Source organism: Genypterus blacodes, unplaced genomic scaffold (assembly GCF_046128005.1).
Source record: "Genypterus blacodes isolate CSIRO-AG114 ecotype Tasmania unplaced genomic scaffold, CSIRO-AGI_Gbla_v1 ptg000240l_1, whole genome shotgun sequence".
NCBI lineage: Eukaryota > Metazoa > Chordata > Actinopteri > Ophidiiformes > Ophidiidae > Genypterus > Genypterus blacodes.
The window spans coordinates 1,298,580-1,314,730 of record NW_027467038.1 but is presented as its reverse complement, the minus strand read 5'-3'; the positions used below and the strand labels follow the sequence as shown (position 1 = coordinate 1,314,730).

Genomic DNA, 16,151 nt, shown 5'->3' with positions numbered 1-16,151 from the left:
TGTTCTCATAACCAAACAGTACGGTTGTGTTTACCTCGTGTCGACGCAGGTCATGGCAGATGATGTTTAGAGGAAGCTGTGTACTGAATGTGTTTGAGTGAGCGAGCAAATTAGAGAAACCAGTGAACCGAAAGCGGAAGGTGCAAAGGAAAACTCTCACACCAGCTGGGTCCTCGCTCAGCGTTCTGCAAGCCTTTTAGAGTCACAGCAGCTCGGCAACGTCTGCTTATGAATCCTTAATGCAGATATTTGTGATGGGTGTGTTTTGGTTTGTATGCTATAGAAAGAATGCGGACTGAAAACACCATCTTCTTCCTCCAAAACTCTTCCTGGGTGTACAAGTCTCCATTTAGGCCATTGGCTTTCTGCCAGTGATGAAATGTAGTAATTACAGGCTCGGCAAAGTAGACAATCTAGCGAGTTGAGGGTTTGTACGTGGGTGGAGATAAATGAGCCCGAAATGGAGCGAGGTCAAGGTTGTTTGGTAGAAGCTACACCAGCAGAGCTACTTTTCAGACTTCAGCATCATAATGAAGACGAGGAGGCAGCTACTTTCTGCGTTTTTGTCTCAGCTCCTTCGTGGGCGTCACTGAACGCCTCACGATGAACACTGAAGACTGTAATCACTGCACGCTGGGCCTATTTCCCCCCGCTTTCCCCAGAATTGATGTTGATTTCCAGCTGAAGATGAGCACGATCCTATCATATTCAAAATTCTGTGTGGGAAATCCAGCAGTTGTGTGCTTTTAATGGTTTGTTGGTGTAAAGCCTCAGGTGGGCTCTAATTGATGTGAGATTTGGTGAACAGATACTCAAGCTTGGCCACACAGCTAATGAAGGAGCCTGGAAACACACACATCCACCCACACACTGATATATGCGCACACACACACACACACACAGGCACACACCCACTTTGCACATCCCCTGGTTCACACACACATAGAGTCATACTGCTGCATGACGACGCCCACACTGGAAAACAAGAATAGCTGCATGGATCAGCGTGGGTAAAAACAAATTATGCTGCACACAAAGAATATGTGCAGAAGTCAGATGGAATGAAGCCTCCAGTTTCTTCAGCTGTTTAAGGTCGAATCTTTATCTCATGACTTTCTCTAACCCATTATTCAGTAACTTATCTGCAGTGCTACGATGAAAACTTAAATTACTGTCAGAATACTGCAACATGAAAGGCAAGAAGGATAAGTAGATCTACATAAACATCTCTGGGTGGTGATATTAGTGTTTAACTCTTTGTGCTGAGTAACTGTTGTTTTCACTCGGTCTTGCTGCTATTGTGCCCAACTTGATTGGCTCTCTGGAAAAGAACCTGTATTGATCACTTCACTGCACGTTTTCAAATCTCCTGTACGTGATTGGTTTTCCCCGTTCTGACATTCAGCTTTAATGCCAGGGTGCAAAGAACGTGTTACTATAAAAGAGCAGAACAAAACACCCTCACTCACTTCAGTGTGGACATCATTTCATGTTTTTAATTTGTATTATCATACATTAGGTACAAAGGACACAATCAGTTACAAGGTAAAGTAGCTCAGACTCATTTTTAAAAGGTTTCAGGCTGACAGGGGGGAGGAAACAAACATACACCATTTCCAAAATACAATATATTCTTTCTTTTACAGTCTATGGAGACATCTAAGTCATTATGTACAAAGAAAGGAGTTATTAGATGAAACAACGGAGGAGAGTAGACCGTGTTACTGTATGGGTAAAGAGATAAGGCATTCCCGCACATCGTTGATCCTGTGCTCTGTACGGCCAAAAACATGGCCCCTGACTTCCTCCCTCTCACTCCACAGCAAACGGGACGCGGGAAGAGCGGGAGGAAAACGACTAAACGCCAACGAGAAGAACGAGATGCATCTAAAACAAACGTGTACATAAAGGAGCACTGTCGTCCAAACCAACGTTTAACCCTTTCTAATCGAAGATAATGTCCTTAAATCGCTTCGTAACTTCACTGTCATATTGTCTTTACTTCATTATTCAAATGGAAGTAGTATTTAGATTTTTATTGTAAACAGAGTAAAACAAAAATTCAATTGTCTGAATGAGTCCCAGTTGTGCATTCTGTCAGCTGTGTCGGGAGGAAAATGGGAACATTTTCAGGCATGAAAGGATTTTAAAGGTGAATGAAGGATGATGACGATGATGGATTGATGTGGTCCAGACATAGAGGAATGAGGAAGAGATGGAGTAAGTGAGCGGCACGGGTGACGAGGGGGATCGTTCTTCATCCCTCAGCCACCCCTTTGTTCTCTTAGCTACACTCCCATCAATCCTCGTTCACCCTCATCATCATCATCATCCTTGATGCACTTATTCACTCTTTCAAAATGCTCACTGGGTCATTCAATCATCGGTAGGCACAGGGAGGCGAAGGAAAAGCAAGGAGGAGTCAAAAGACTTCCACTGACCAGTACAGAAGCATTGCGTGTGACTAGTGGATGAAGATTAAAGTACAGCAGTGTCTCTGTTGGAGTTGGGAAAGGCACACAAGGGGAAGAGCTATTTATCTCTTTTTTTGTTTTTCATGCACATGTTAACTGTGACCTGAAATTTACGTGTAAAAACATCAGTAAGAAGAAGAAAAGGGGGCTGCAGCGTCTAGCTTACGGTCATTAGACTCTATTAAAGGGATGGACTTACTCTGGCACAGTGGCTCTCAAACTTTGTGAACCAAGTAACACTCGAAAACCAAGACGTATGACCACAACAGAAACCTTTGTTGTGGTTTGTTGCGCCTCCCACTGCTGGAATCTGAATTGGGGAAAAACCTTTGCGCTCTAACACAATACCACAATTTTTTGTAGATCGCCAATGGCACTCGTAGCACCGTTTGAGAACCACTGTCCCGGTAGATCTGGATCAGGAGGTTCAAGTTAGGACAGGCTCAGGCTGTTTCTGAGGACAGGTAGTGTGAGCTTTCGCATTGTGGAGTCCAGAGTAGGAAGAGAGAATTGACCTATCTGACCGGCATTGTGAGGTGCGGCGACATGGGCGTGTACTGTTGCACTCATGGTGGCGTGCTATGCTATACGTTATACGGAATAGAGGGCGAGTGTAGGACACGTGTGGGTTTAGGTAGGTCTCAGCCGATACAGACAGAAGCTGCCACAAAGTCATCTATGTGACTACGGCTAGTGCAACGCTGCTATTGTCGGGTTCTGGCGTTTTCCAGGTTTGGCACATGCAAGAGGTTATATAGGATAGGAAAGGTAGAAGTTGGAGATCACAACTCTTAGAAAAAGGGAGAAAATATTACAAGGGTCTTGAGAGTAAACGTATACGTCAGTCAGGTAGGAGTTTCTACTGTGATATTTACTTTTTTAGCATTCCTGAATTTCTTAGAGGAGATTGAGTAAGAAGGCAAACTCCACGACAGGAAGATCGATACGTAAACCCAGTGAGTGAAGCCCAACTCACAACACGTCTGCATTCAGTGTTCACCATTGCTCTAAAATAGGTTGAGACCAAAGGAATCCGAGGCTACGCATGCAGCAGGAAAGAAGACTGATCCCAAACCAGCAGCTTGGGCAGGAACGGCTAATAAAAACAATCACTTTGATAGAAATCTAGGATGGGATTTATGATAAATGTAGTCGATGCCACTGCAGGTAATCTGTGCGTTCTCCGTTCTAGAGCCTCTGTCATCTGCATTCCTGTGGCATGCATCACTTCGTATCTTGTTTTGTCACTTAACTTATAGCCTTCAGTGATTCTTTCTTTGCAAGGCTGCACCATCAGAACAAACGATGCATAGTCATATAAAGATATGACTACACACAGCGTCTTTAGAGAGCGTAGCTAGTCTCAGATCAGCCCTCTCAGCCCACCATTATACCGGATTTTAACTCTGCGTACCCCTTGAGCTCACTTGAATGCTTTCTGTCAGTCTGGAGGATTAAATACATGATCCACTGGTGGGCAGTGTCCGGGTCCAAACATCATCCCCAGCCAGCCTCAAAACCTTTAAAACTACGTCCAATTTGGCTCAACGAATCAAAGATGGCAGTAGTCTCTGTGTATCGTCGCTGAGGCTTCATGCTTTTCTCATTTCTGGTTGCCAGTCACTACATTTACATTTACATGCACTCAACACTCTGATCATTTGTCCAAACTGCGATTAAGGCAAAAATTGGCTGATGGGTTGCGTCAATCAAAGTATGAGGCGAGTCCTCCCGTTTAGGAATTACAAACGGAGGTGTCACACACGTTTACATGCCTGTATAAATCCATTTACAAACACATTATCTACTGTTACTCGCAGTTACCATACTTCGATTTGTGCCAATTAACAATTTTATTTTATTGCCTTAATTGCAGCATAATCGAAGTGTAAATGCTCATGCAAACATACATTTTGTTGCTGTGTTAGTAGTTTGACCTTAGGAAAGAGGACATCACTGCTGCCACACACACTCTTGTATGTTGGATTAAAATGCAAAACATTATTTCTCGAGGACACGACTCATTCAAACAAGCACAGGATACGCTGGCGTGTACGCATAGCTAATATCAAGGTATCTGATACGTATGGGTGCATTTCAAATTTGGCCACAGATCGTAAGTTGTCTTGGACTGAAATTCTTCAGGGGTTTCACACTTAAAAGCATGCAGCATTGAGCTGATCACGTGCATGGATGATCCATACCAACAGCATGCAGACACAGAGGGACATCAACATTAAGACGAGCATCCAATTAACACATAACTTGCATTCAAAACCTTTGGATATGATTAAAGAAAACCCCCCCAAATGCTTTGATTCATCTGCTAAAACAAGTCACCCTCTAGGTCTGGACTGTATTAAAGCCATCCAGCTGTTAACAAGTCGATGGGTACTGTGTACATTGTTGTTGTTTTTTATACATAGAAATGCTTCTTTTACCTATGTCGTTTAATAAAAGCACATTCAGGTGTTGGTATAAAAATTGCAACTGGCTGTACTGGTTTAAATAACTTCATGAGTATTTACAAAGGAGTTAAGCTGATATTTGATACATTTAAAATATTCATCGGATCTCATGGAAAATATGTGAGACCGCACAAGCGGATGAGAATAAACGAGTTTAACGACATTGAAGACAAAACATGGAACACAAAGAGAAGTCTAAAGTAATCATGTTGTTGGTAAACCCATTGTTTAACACAGCATCTGTGTCTCAACTCGTCCTGCACCAAGGAAACCAAACAAACAGGTCTGATCTAATCTATGCATGAGGGCGTGATATACAATATGAAATCACATTGTTGATACAGACACAAGGATGTTATATAAACTAAACCAAGACAACATAAACAGCAAATGGCTTCACAATGAATCAAACATTAACGACCAATGTAGCGAGTGTAAAGTCAGACAGACGGTGTTTAACACTGAAAAGTGTCGGAAAATGACAAACTGTAAACTTTTTAGGTTTGATTTTTGGAGACACAACTATGTTCTGCCATTCCCCACAGATTTCACTGATTTCTGTGTCCACATATTAGAAAAAACTAAGGAGGGAAGTATACAACCTGCAGCTCGTATAAGGGCTAGAGAAAGAAGTGTGTTTAATCAAGATACATCCGTGTTCCCCCAACACACACGCATACATGTGTGGTTTGCGTTATTACAGGCTGCATATTATTGGATTAATGTAATTCTTAAGTGATCTTCTACACACACTGGACCTTGACTGGCTACAAATAAAAGGTACTAGAATAGAACCTTAAACCAGCGGCATGAAATCATCAGAAAGATGTAAACTGTAAACAACATACAGGAAACATCAGGGCTGAGCAATTCATTCACTTCCATAATGGTTTCCCTTCTGTCTCTGTGGTGTAGTAGGCAAGGCATTGTAAACATCCTCCATCTTCAACCTTTCAATATCTGTTTGTTTCTTTCCGTTTTGTAGATACGGGAGCAGATTTTGAGCAGAATAGTTTTTCCATCTAAGGTTCTATTCTTTTTAAATTCCACGACTTTTGCAAAACGTTTTTTAAAATTTTCCATTTTCCATTAGGTTTTGTAGGATTGTAAAATTGTCCAAAATAAATGGGAGTCACATTCATTATCAGTTATATTACATTTAAATGTTTTTATTTTTTACATTTTCCAGGACATGTTGTAGCTTTATGTGGGACTGACACTGACACCATTCAGTTGCTCTCCTCCTGATCTCCAGCAGAGGGCAGTCATGAATGCCTGTTCCACGTCATCCATTAACAATTGAATGCAAACATTGCTCAGCCCGATGCAACATTGGTTCAGGTGCTGCTTTAACTGCTGCCACCTCCTGACGCTAAGATTTGGCTTTAACTTCTCCTTTTCCTTGTATGAGAGACTTTAAGGTCACTGTACAATATCTATACAGTGATAAAATCCATATAGAGTAAAGTGTGACCCACCAAGCAGACCTGCAGGCTATAACGGTATCACTGACATGTAGCACGAGCATAAACAGCTGCACTCAATCCCTTGTATACTATTTCAATTGAACTCTTTCTTTAATGATGATGTTAAGAACATCATATACTGGCATAGATCAATTTATTCTCTCAAATACATCGTTTACTGGCATAGATAAAAAAAGCCTGACACCCTCCGTCCGTCTCAGTGCCTCTAGCTGAGGTAAAATTTCACAACAAATTGGAGGAGAAAGGAAGACGTCCTTGTCTACATGCTTATCATTAATAACATTAAGTAAATAGTTTCTTGTAGTGGCTAAGAAACCATCAAAACTATATCATCTAGACTGGCAAGGACATTACACAGACCAAATATGCATGCCCGAGAATGCTACTTACGAATAAAATCAATACATAAAGGTTTAGCAAGGGCCTTGATCAAGTTGCGGTCAGATGTTGGTTGCTTTGTGTGGGCGGCAGTGAACAGGGAGCTCCGTTATGGTTTCCAATCCTTCTCATAGGCTGTTGGCAATCGGGTTTACAAACTGTGGGTTGATGAAGGAGAAGCCTGCAAACTCATTCTGGTCGATGTTGGCGATGACCAGCTCGTCGGGTGGTGTGAGCATGGGCTGGGTGCGTGTGAAGAACTTGTCGAAGTTCTCTGCCGCTTTGCCGCACTGTAGACACAAGAGACGGAGAAGAGTTTAGAACATAAACAGATAAGCCTACAGGTGATTCGATATCTGGAACATTGGCAAAAGGGCAAGAGTGTAAATGTGTGTTATCATAGTTGATTGGAAAGTTTTGATCGGATTTTTTTCGACTAAACCAAACCAAGAACGTTTACATGCAAAAATGCGATTGATACATTGACAGAATCGATTGGATCACAGCATTCTCAAAGTATACATGACACATGGACACAAAGGTCTCATCACCAACTGCATTAAGGTGTATAGCTGGCGTCTAAAATAAAAGATAGTATAGCTTTAGTCCCAGCATAATTGCAGACAGACACGTTTGTATATCCTCTCCTCAATTGCGGCGCTCTAAAACAGAAAGATGTCTGTCTCCTTTGTTGTTGTTGACCTCAGAGGAGGCAGAATAGAGTGTCTCTTCAGCGTGCAGCAGCTTGTGCACAGGCTGATTTTAGACGCTTACTCCACTTTGCAACAATGCGTCAGTAATTGGACACGGGTCATTAACGCTTAAGAGGCGCTTTATGAAGGAGCTAAAATTATTGCGGCGCTGCTTGGTGTGATGCTGTGCTTTTTAATGAATTACCCACTTTGATGCTAATCACTCAGCCAATTTCCCCATTGATCCCAGAATATCATTACAGTCATTATCAAACATGATGAGCATTCATTTACAGGGCAGGAGAGAAACCCAGCGTTTGTGTGTTCCTCCACTTCAGCGTCTTTCCGTCTGAACCTCTGTCCCGCCCTGACATCCACACTGGACTGAGTATTTAAAACCGGACCTTAACACCTTTCAGCAGATTACAGGCTCTGCACGCCACTCACCTGCATGCTCACCATGGTTCTCTGGACACTAAATCAACACACGCAACAGTTTACATAAACGTGTCTGATTTGGTGGGAAGAAACTGCGTCACAAGCTTTTGCAGGAACAAGCTCACTTTGCTGCGACCTAATAACCTGCCGTGATGAGGCTCCTTCATCTGGGCTCAGGTGTGTGTGTGTGTGTGTGTGTGTGTGTGTGTGTGTGTGTGTGTGTGTGTGTGTGTGTGTGTGCGCGCACATTTGACCCCCTTCTGTCAAAGCTAATTACATTACAGATGATGAAATGAATAGCTGAATAAAAATAGCAATAGCATCAAAGTGCAGTGGGGTTAATGAGAAGGTTCACAAGAGGGAAGCGAGCTGTCGGTGTTTAACAGGAAGTCTCAAACCCGTTTCATATATCTGTGATGAGAGGATAATGAAATCAAAGCACAGACATGGAGATGGAATCGTGTCACATGGAAGATGGATCAGCACTTCAGAGGATTCCTGAGCAAAGGATCTTAGCATCACTTTGATATTTCCCTAAAAAGAATCATACTTGGGCTGTAGGAGGTAGCAGAGCAGTCAAGATCTTTGTTATAGGTTATAGGACGACTCCATGGTGAACAACACTCTCTATGCTGTTCCATTTGCTTCCACTAGGAGCCTTTGGTGTAAACTGATCCTACCCAACAGCTTGGTGACACATTGTGTGGAGAATATGACAAAGTGTGGACGAAGTGGGAGGAGCTGCCACAGCAAACCCACTGCCCCTGGGCCACAACTGCTGTTAGGGATCGAAGCAGCGATAGTAGATGTGTGTGAGACCTGTGTGTGTGTGTGTTCCGTCAGCGTGCAGCGGTTCCGGTAGCAGAGCCACACAGTTAAGCAGCTGTGTTATCACCTACAGAACTAAGTGAAGATGCTATATTTGGACTTGAATGTGTAATAACACACAAGTATGTCAGCGCTGTTTTGGTACTGACGTTTATGGAACTCCACTCAGCATGGAGGTGACAGAGTGTCATGGTAACCCCCCCCCCCCCACCCCCCCAAAAGTGTTGGTGACTCATTCAGGCCACCTGAGATGTTTGTTGTTGATGATGTTTCTAGAATTGCTAAAATGTTTTCTTCTGTCTGGATGTGGAGTTCAGTGAACCTACAGAGGTCAGCAGATGTGACCTGGGCTTCATTCAGAGGGACATGAAGCACGTTCAAGTGATGAGCCAGTGGTTTTACAAAAGGTCATGATTTCCAGGTCATTTACCTCCAAACTACAAACCTTCATTACTGCCATCACTCTGTTGTCTCTGGGCCTGTGAATGGACCCTGATGGAGCCCTGGGCTGTGCAGAGATGCAAGTGAAGTTAGGGATTCCAAAATGGAACTCTTTTACACTATGATGACCAGAACATCATGTCAATTGTATTTTCTTTGGGGACATTTTTTGTCCAGCTTTTATAACCGTCCTCCTTCCATTCACAGCACTGACAGGTGACATTTGCTCCAAGCTGCTGCCACAAAACCTTCAACCTCCATCTTCCTCCATCCCTCTGTCTCTCTCTCTCACTCTCCCTTCCCTCTCTAACTCTCCTCCCCTCCCCCCCATCTGCCCTGTCTTCTTCTATCCATCACCCATCTGTCTTCGCTTCTTCTGACCTCCACTGACAATCACCACCGCCGAGCTGCTCTTTCATCTTTGGCACACACTCTCTCTCTCTCTCTCTGCATTAAAGCGAGGCAGTATCCAGTGTATACACAAAGCACATGCGTGATGGAGTCTCAGCTGCCAAACTGACAGGGCCGCATCGGTAAAAGCATTTGACAAGCGCGTCACTCCTGCATGTCTGCCTGGAACAGCCTCCATTTTGTTCCTTTTATGCTCTCACTGAGTCATGGCAGCAGAAATATCATTCAGTCCTTATTTGAAATGACGAGAAAGAGAAATGAGGCTAAAGTTGAGACATTTGAGATGAATAAATACATAAAGGAGTCCTAGCCTTCGTCATCATCACCGTTCTTCTGTAGTCAAGAGACTGACTCAGCTGGACCAAGAGGAGAGGAGCCATGATTACAGGACGTGTTCTCATGTTGGTGCTCCAGCTGAGCCTCCTGGCTTGAGACCACAGCGTTATGCTGTCAACACGTCCCCTCACAAGGTGACACGGCGTCCTGGGTGACCCACTTTCTGTCCTCGCCGCCCGTACAGACACAAACACGACTCTGCACTCAAGCATACTAAAAGAACCCTCAGCTACTACTTATGATGATAGATGGATGGCTGAGTCCATTAAGGGACACACACACACACACACACACACACACCCACACACTCTTCCTCCTCCCTCCTCCTTCATCCCTCTAATGTCTCATTTTGTATTAGTAACTTGTTAATAGCACTGGAAGTCTACAGAACTTTAGAGTGTGTTATTGTGGATGTTCCTTTGAATCCACCTTAAATTCAGACAACTGGGAAAGTTTGACTTTACTTTAGTACTTGTAATAAGCCTGTGGAAGGGTTGTTGAGCAAGGCACTGAAGCCCAAACTGCTGCTGATGTGATCGGCTCCATGCTCGTTGTGCCCCTGCCATCAGTGTGTGAGTGGGGGAATGTGAGGTCATTGCAAAAGGCCTGGAGAAAAGTGTGAGGGCTGTCCACTGTATTAAGAGCAACGGACTCACAGTTTGGGGACAAGCGATGACCAGCAGACTCCAAAAAGGAGAAAAACAAATGCAACAGCTACAGTGTGTGAAAGCTCAGTGTGTGTGTGTGTGTGTGTGTGTGTTCATGTACCCCGTCAGGCATGTGTAACCCTTCCTCTGTTCCAGGACTCGTGTGCAGTGACTAAGTCCTCTGACTCTTTCTTCGGCGCAGCCATCAGTGTTAATCAGCCGCCTTTCTTTCTCGACCTACTTTCTCTGTCCCCGTCTGTTTCCCTCAGACGTGAAGACGGGCAGCCGTCTGCCAGTGGGCGTAAAACATGTGAGCATCAAACGTGTTGTCTTCTAATTAACCGACCCCGGTTTCACAGCATCGGCGCTTTCTAGCTGAGAATCAGGCTGGACTCCTTCCTGCATGCTGTCTCTGTGCTCCTCGCCCCAGGAGGCTCTGCTCTCTGACCGTTTGCAGGACATCTCAAAGAGTGATTGACGGATCAATGAAACTTAGTGGGCGGCTCGCACACGATACAGGGCAGGAACCTATTGAATTGAGACGGTGCTGAGGTTTGTATGCATCCATCCTCCATCCATGTCCAGCCACGCCCACTTGTGCTGGACAATTTTGTCAATTATCACTGAATTTTGATATCCAAGACCCGGTTGGACCCTGCAGGACTCCTGGGCCTCTCTGTTTGCTGCAGCATCCAGCGCTCTACGCATGGATCACCTCTCATTCTGCCACGCAGGCTCCGTCCTGTGTTGTCTAAAGCCTCAATCCAACAGACGGTGACGGTTTCGATTCTCTCAGCTGGATGCCACTGCCGTATTGATTGCAATTCCACAGCCGTCACAGGTGGATGAAGTGAGATTGAGCGGAGGGGAGATGCAGGAGGAGAAGGCAAAGAGGAGGCGTGGATTACAGGAGGAGTAGAGGCGTACGTGTGGCTTTTATGATGGCTGTTTGGCGGTAATGGCCTCATACAGCACGGTATTACATGGCACAGTGGGTTAGAGGTGATGGATCGTAGCTTATGTGGAGCAAAACATTCTCTCTCTCGCACGCTTTCCTTTCGTTCATCTTTAAATCACATTTGCATCTGTAACCAAACCCAAAGAAGGCATGCATGTTCACAGGCAGCCGTCACTCTGAGACCACTGCCATTCACAAGCACAGAAGATTTCCTCTTCCTGACGTTGACTTGACGCCCATCCAGTGCACTTTAACCCAAACCAACGAACTCACACTCGTATGCAGCAAATACACAAACGCACATGCAGGGAAACACGCCGGAACACGACTCCCCTGCTCTCCTCCATCTCTGTTCCCCCTCTCTCACCGTCACACACACACACACACATACTGTAGCATGACTGGCACACACAGCACATCCATTCCATTTCAGGCTACATGTATGCCGAGGCCAGGATTCACCTTATTAGTGGGACGGGGGCCCTTGAGGGTTGAAACAGAAGAGAACTGCACATTAACAAACACTAAATGACCCATATCATCTCTGCTGCCTTCTGTTTATAGAAACCCAGTACATCAAAGCTGTCTGTGTGTGTGTGTGCATGTGTGTGTGTTTGTTGTACCCGATCATACACACTGTACACACAGGGGATTTGGAAGCTGTTCCTTGCTGCGCAGTAAAAAGCAGCTATATGAGACGAACATGTATAATATATGGATGTAACATCAATGATGCATTGAGAGTTGAGGGGTTCTGTAATGACTTCTGTCCCGTCTAACTGCAGCCATATGTAGCCTCCGCCTGCAGCTGTGTTGTGACTGTACCTATTATATTTCATATCACAGACCACTTGTGGTCATAATGGCTTTGATAAGTGTTTAATGCAGCCATTGTTTATGTGAAGTGTGTGTGTGAGTGTGTGCAGTAATAAGCCTCCACCCTGCTCACATCACTGCTGCTGCTTTGTGTCATGTTTGACATCACAACACTAAAACTCTGTGTGATAACTTAAGCCAAGCAAACTTCATCACTGCATGAATTGGTTACAACATAGCTTTTAAATAAACAACTGTAGTAGTGTTTGGTCCAAATGGAGACTTTATCAGATTCCTTCCTTCCTCCTGCCTTACATACTTACATACTATATACTTTCATCCAGCCCCAGAATGTAATGTGAAATTGCCGTCGGATGACATCATCCAAACGTTCTCTGGCCTCTGTCACATGTGAATGTTTCCCGGTAGATGCAGCTACATACATAAGTCCTGTGATGTAATACCATATGGTGCAGGCCTTTCCTATAAATACATGTTGTACTTCCTTAACCGTGACTGTGTGTGTGCATGTGCGTGTGTGTGTGTGCGTGTGTGCGTGTGTGCTCAGCATGTAAAAGAGTCGTCATGTTAAAGGAGACAGAACATCCCTGATTTAGATGTTTGATTGTGTTAAGGTTTTGTTATTTGTTGTATATATGTAGAGTGTACAAACCTGCACTTGGATCACACAGGCTTTGAACAGAACACACACACACCCACAATGCTGTCTGCTGAAAAGAGTCATCGCATAACTTCCACTGCACAACTACTGAACGTGCGTGAGGCAGACTGGCAGGCTGATTTGTTTAAATTGGCCAAGAGCTCTCAGGAATCCATTCAGCCAAGAGGCCAGAGAGTCTGAAGATGGGATGAAGTCATTGTGAGTTGTATTTGTTGGTTTCTCGCTTCTTCTGGTCGGTGTTTTGTGTAATCTGAGCTCAGTGGCTCTTAGAGTGCACAGCCAATGGAAGGTGTGCAGCAGTGTGGGTTGAGACACCTTTGTTATTGTTGTCTTCTCCCACTCCTTCCTCTGCACACTAACATGTAGCGCTCACACAGGAGGGAGCACTCAGGAGGAACATGGGTGGAGTCATGACGCAATGAGCAAGGAAGGAAAGGAAAATGCTTTATTGAACGTATATGTTAGGTTTATACGTCCATTTTCACAACCTGTTATCAAGTCGTCTATGTATATGTGTGTGTGTGAGTGGAAGAGCGAGACGACGAAGCACAGGGGGCCCAAGTGAGGTCAAGTTCATTCACACTAAACTCCTTAATAACCCTTTAATATTCATGAATCCTCCTCTCTTGTGACAGTTTCTTTACAGTCAGGATAGTGGACATTATTGGGGAAACGATCTTCCGTATTAGAACATTGAAGGGGAACGACTTCCTGAATTGAGAAAGTATGAAATCTTAATGAAACTCCCCCCAAAGAATCCCACCCCAACCTTTGAATGTCAGCATGCATATGTAGAGAAGTACTGTCTTGATTGTGTGTGTGTGTGTGTGGTTGGGGCATAGCTGAGTGGTTTCACACCACATAAATAAAGGAGAAGCATTAATTATAACTCAACAAGCAAGTTAAAGTGAGATGAATCAAATGCTTTAACCCCCGGTGTAATCAGGCTCTCTCCAGGTAACAGATCTAGATTATGGGACGGTGACCGGCTTTACTCAGGCATGTGAATGTTCTAATCACAGTAAGCCACCTCTCCGTTACACACTCCATTGTGTACAATCGGCCAACCGTGACATCCCATTACCTCTGACCGTGTTCATGCTGTACCTGCATTTTTGCCTTAATCACAGTACAGACAAAATTGTATAGTGTGCATGTAAAGGTAGAGAGTGGAACATTACTCAAATGCTGCTGAAACATTAATTAGCTCTAAAAATCCTTGAACCAAAACAATGAATCCAGTCCACTGTTAACCTGCATGATGACTGATCATCAAACCACCCAAAACATCTTAGTGGGACAGAGAACAAAGCATTTTTGGGTAAAACTTGTAAACTCACTAACTTCCCTGAAAAGTTCTTCTTAAATAAGTTAATAAGACGGTAAAAGTGAATTTGAAAAGTGAAACTGGACATAACAGAGTTGGAGCTGCTGCCTCTGTCGGCCTCTACACTGCAGCTCACTGTGAGGACCATGATGTTGTGTTTGGGGGGGGAAACCTAGACTTAGACTCGGCTCATTGTGTGGCTGCTACTAGGGAACAGGAAGAGCATCCATCCATTTTTAATTTAGCGTCTGGCAAAAGTGCAGATGGTGGAAATGAAATGGACGACAGAAAGTTCAGGCCAGTGGTGGGTGAAGTACTGTGAAGCTGTACTTGAGTTAAAGTCATAAAGCTGCTGGATTTGAATAAAGTACAGTCTAACTCTCTAACAGTCTGACTTTTGCTCTCAGTATTTAGATTTTATTCCAAATCTCAGTTGTTGTTCATCAACATTGACCCCAATACTCCAGTGAATTTGTCATGTAGTGAAACCAAAAACAGGGTCAATGATTTAACCTGTGTGTGTGTGTGTGTGTGTGTGTGTGCTCTCAAAGAACTCACCACTTTGGGCTTGAACGGCGGCTGTATCTCTCTGTTCTGTAAGCGTTCCCAGTCGATGCGTCTGAAGAAGCCGTGTTCTCTGATGTCTCGCTCTCCCTCCGCACCGCAGCCCAGGCGCTTGAATGGGTGCTTGGTCATCAGCTGCTCCCAGTGAAGGATAAAATAGGGGGGACATGAAGTTAAGAGAGAGCAGACAAAGACAGATGGAGCGTTCACATTCATGCAGTGACTCATCGATACGCAGATGATGCAGCATTTTCTCTTTTCATACTCAGTCGTCTTCATCGTAGCTCTGTGGGATTGTTGCATGTAGTTTGGCCTAAAATGTGTGTTTGTATCACTATCACACATGGACACGACGCTACACGTGTGCTTGACTCAAGGAACTGTATTGCGGTTTTAATGCAAATTTGGAACAGCTTCAGTTCCATTTTGTCCTTTTCCGAGGAGCGAATCTGAAGCAGAGCAAGTGAACAGCAGCGACTTCACACTCTGCAAAGTAATCACTGTAATCATTCTTCTTCACACTCCAGTGACGCCACCTTATTTCTGGGTCAGTTGGATGATAAGCAAACAGATGGGTCTGTGAAATGGTTACATCATATTTCCCTCCTTCTGCTTTCAGAGCTGCTGCCACTTCAGTCTCACTGCAGGAAAGTAAATGTCCAGAATGTAAAGACTACATTGTAGCATTGAATGATCTACAGTAGTTTCAATGCTTGTGTTTCCTTGGCGTTGGTATTGTTTGCTCTGTCCATATTTGACCCAAGGTGAAAGTATAAACTGTATATCCATGACACACATCTGAGCTGCCTTGATCAATCTACCATATGTGACAGGTTCAGTGTGCTCACATAGACTGACAGAGTGTAATGTGAATGTCATCCTGCTACAGAAGACAAACACACACACACACACACGCACACTCTATGAGAAACACAGCAGCCTGTTGTTTCTGTGTGATGTTTGGTCATCTTTGCAGTAAAATCATCACAGGCTCAGTTTGAAACAAGCAGTCAGAATAATGACTGTCACAGCACTTATCACACACACACACACAAGCGCACGCGCGCACACACACACACACACACAGACCCAGCTGGGATGGAAGCAGGGCTCAAATTTCTCCAGCCCCACATTCTAAGATCAATCTGGCAGCAGAGTATTTACCAGAATGAGCAAAACTCTGTCTGTCTGTCTGTCTGTCTGT

At 44.2% G+C, this 16,151-nt stretch overlaps 1 protein-coding gene across 2 annotated transcripts in view; it reads right to left on the bottom strand.

Moving 5' to 3' along the window:
• Positions 1-1,474: 1,474 nt before the first annotated feature.
• Positions 1,475-16,151, bottom strand: part of prkcaa (protein kinase C, alpha, a) — a 103,238-nt gene continuing 88,561 nt past the window's right edge. For both annotated transcript variants that reach the window (XM_076171187.1, XM_076171188.1), the window contains 2 exons: positions 14,942-15,082; positions 1,475-7,097 (listed from right to left, as the gene is read on the bottom strand). In XM_076171187.1, the coding sequence (XP_076027302.1) occupies positions 6,936-7,097; positions 14,942-15,082 (303 nt within the window). In that variant the 3' untranslated portion in view covers positions 1,475-6,935. The remainder of the gene's footprint in view (positions 7,098-14,941; positions 15,083-16,151) is intronic.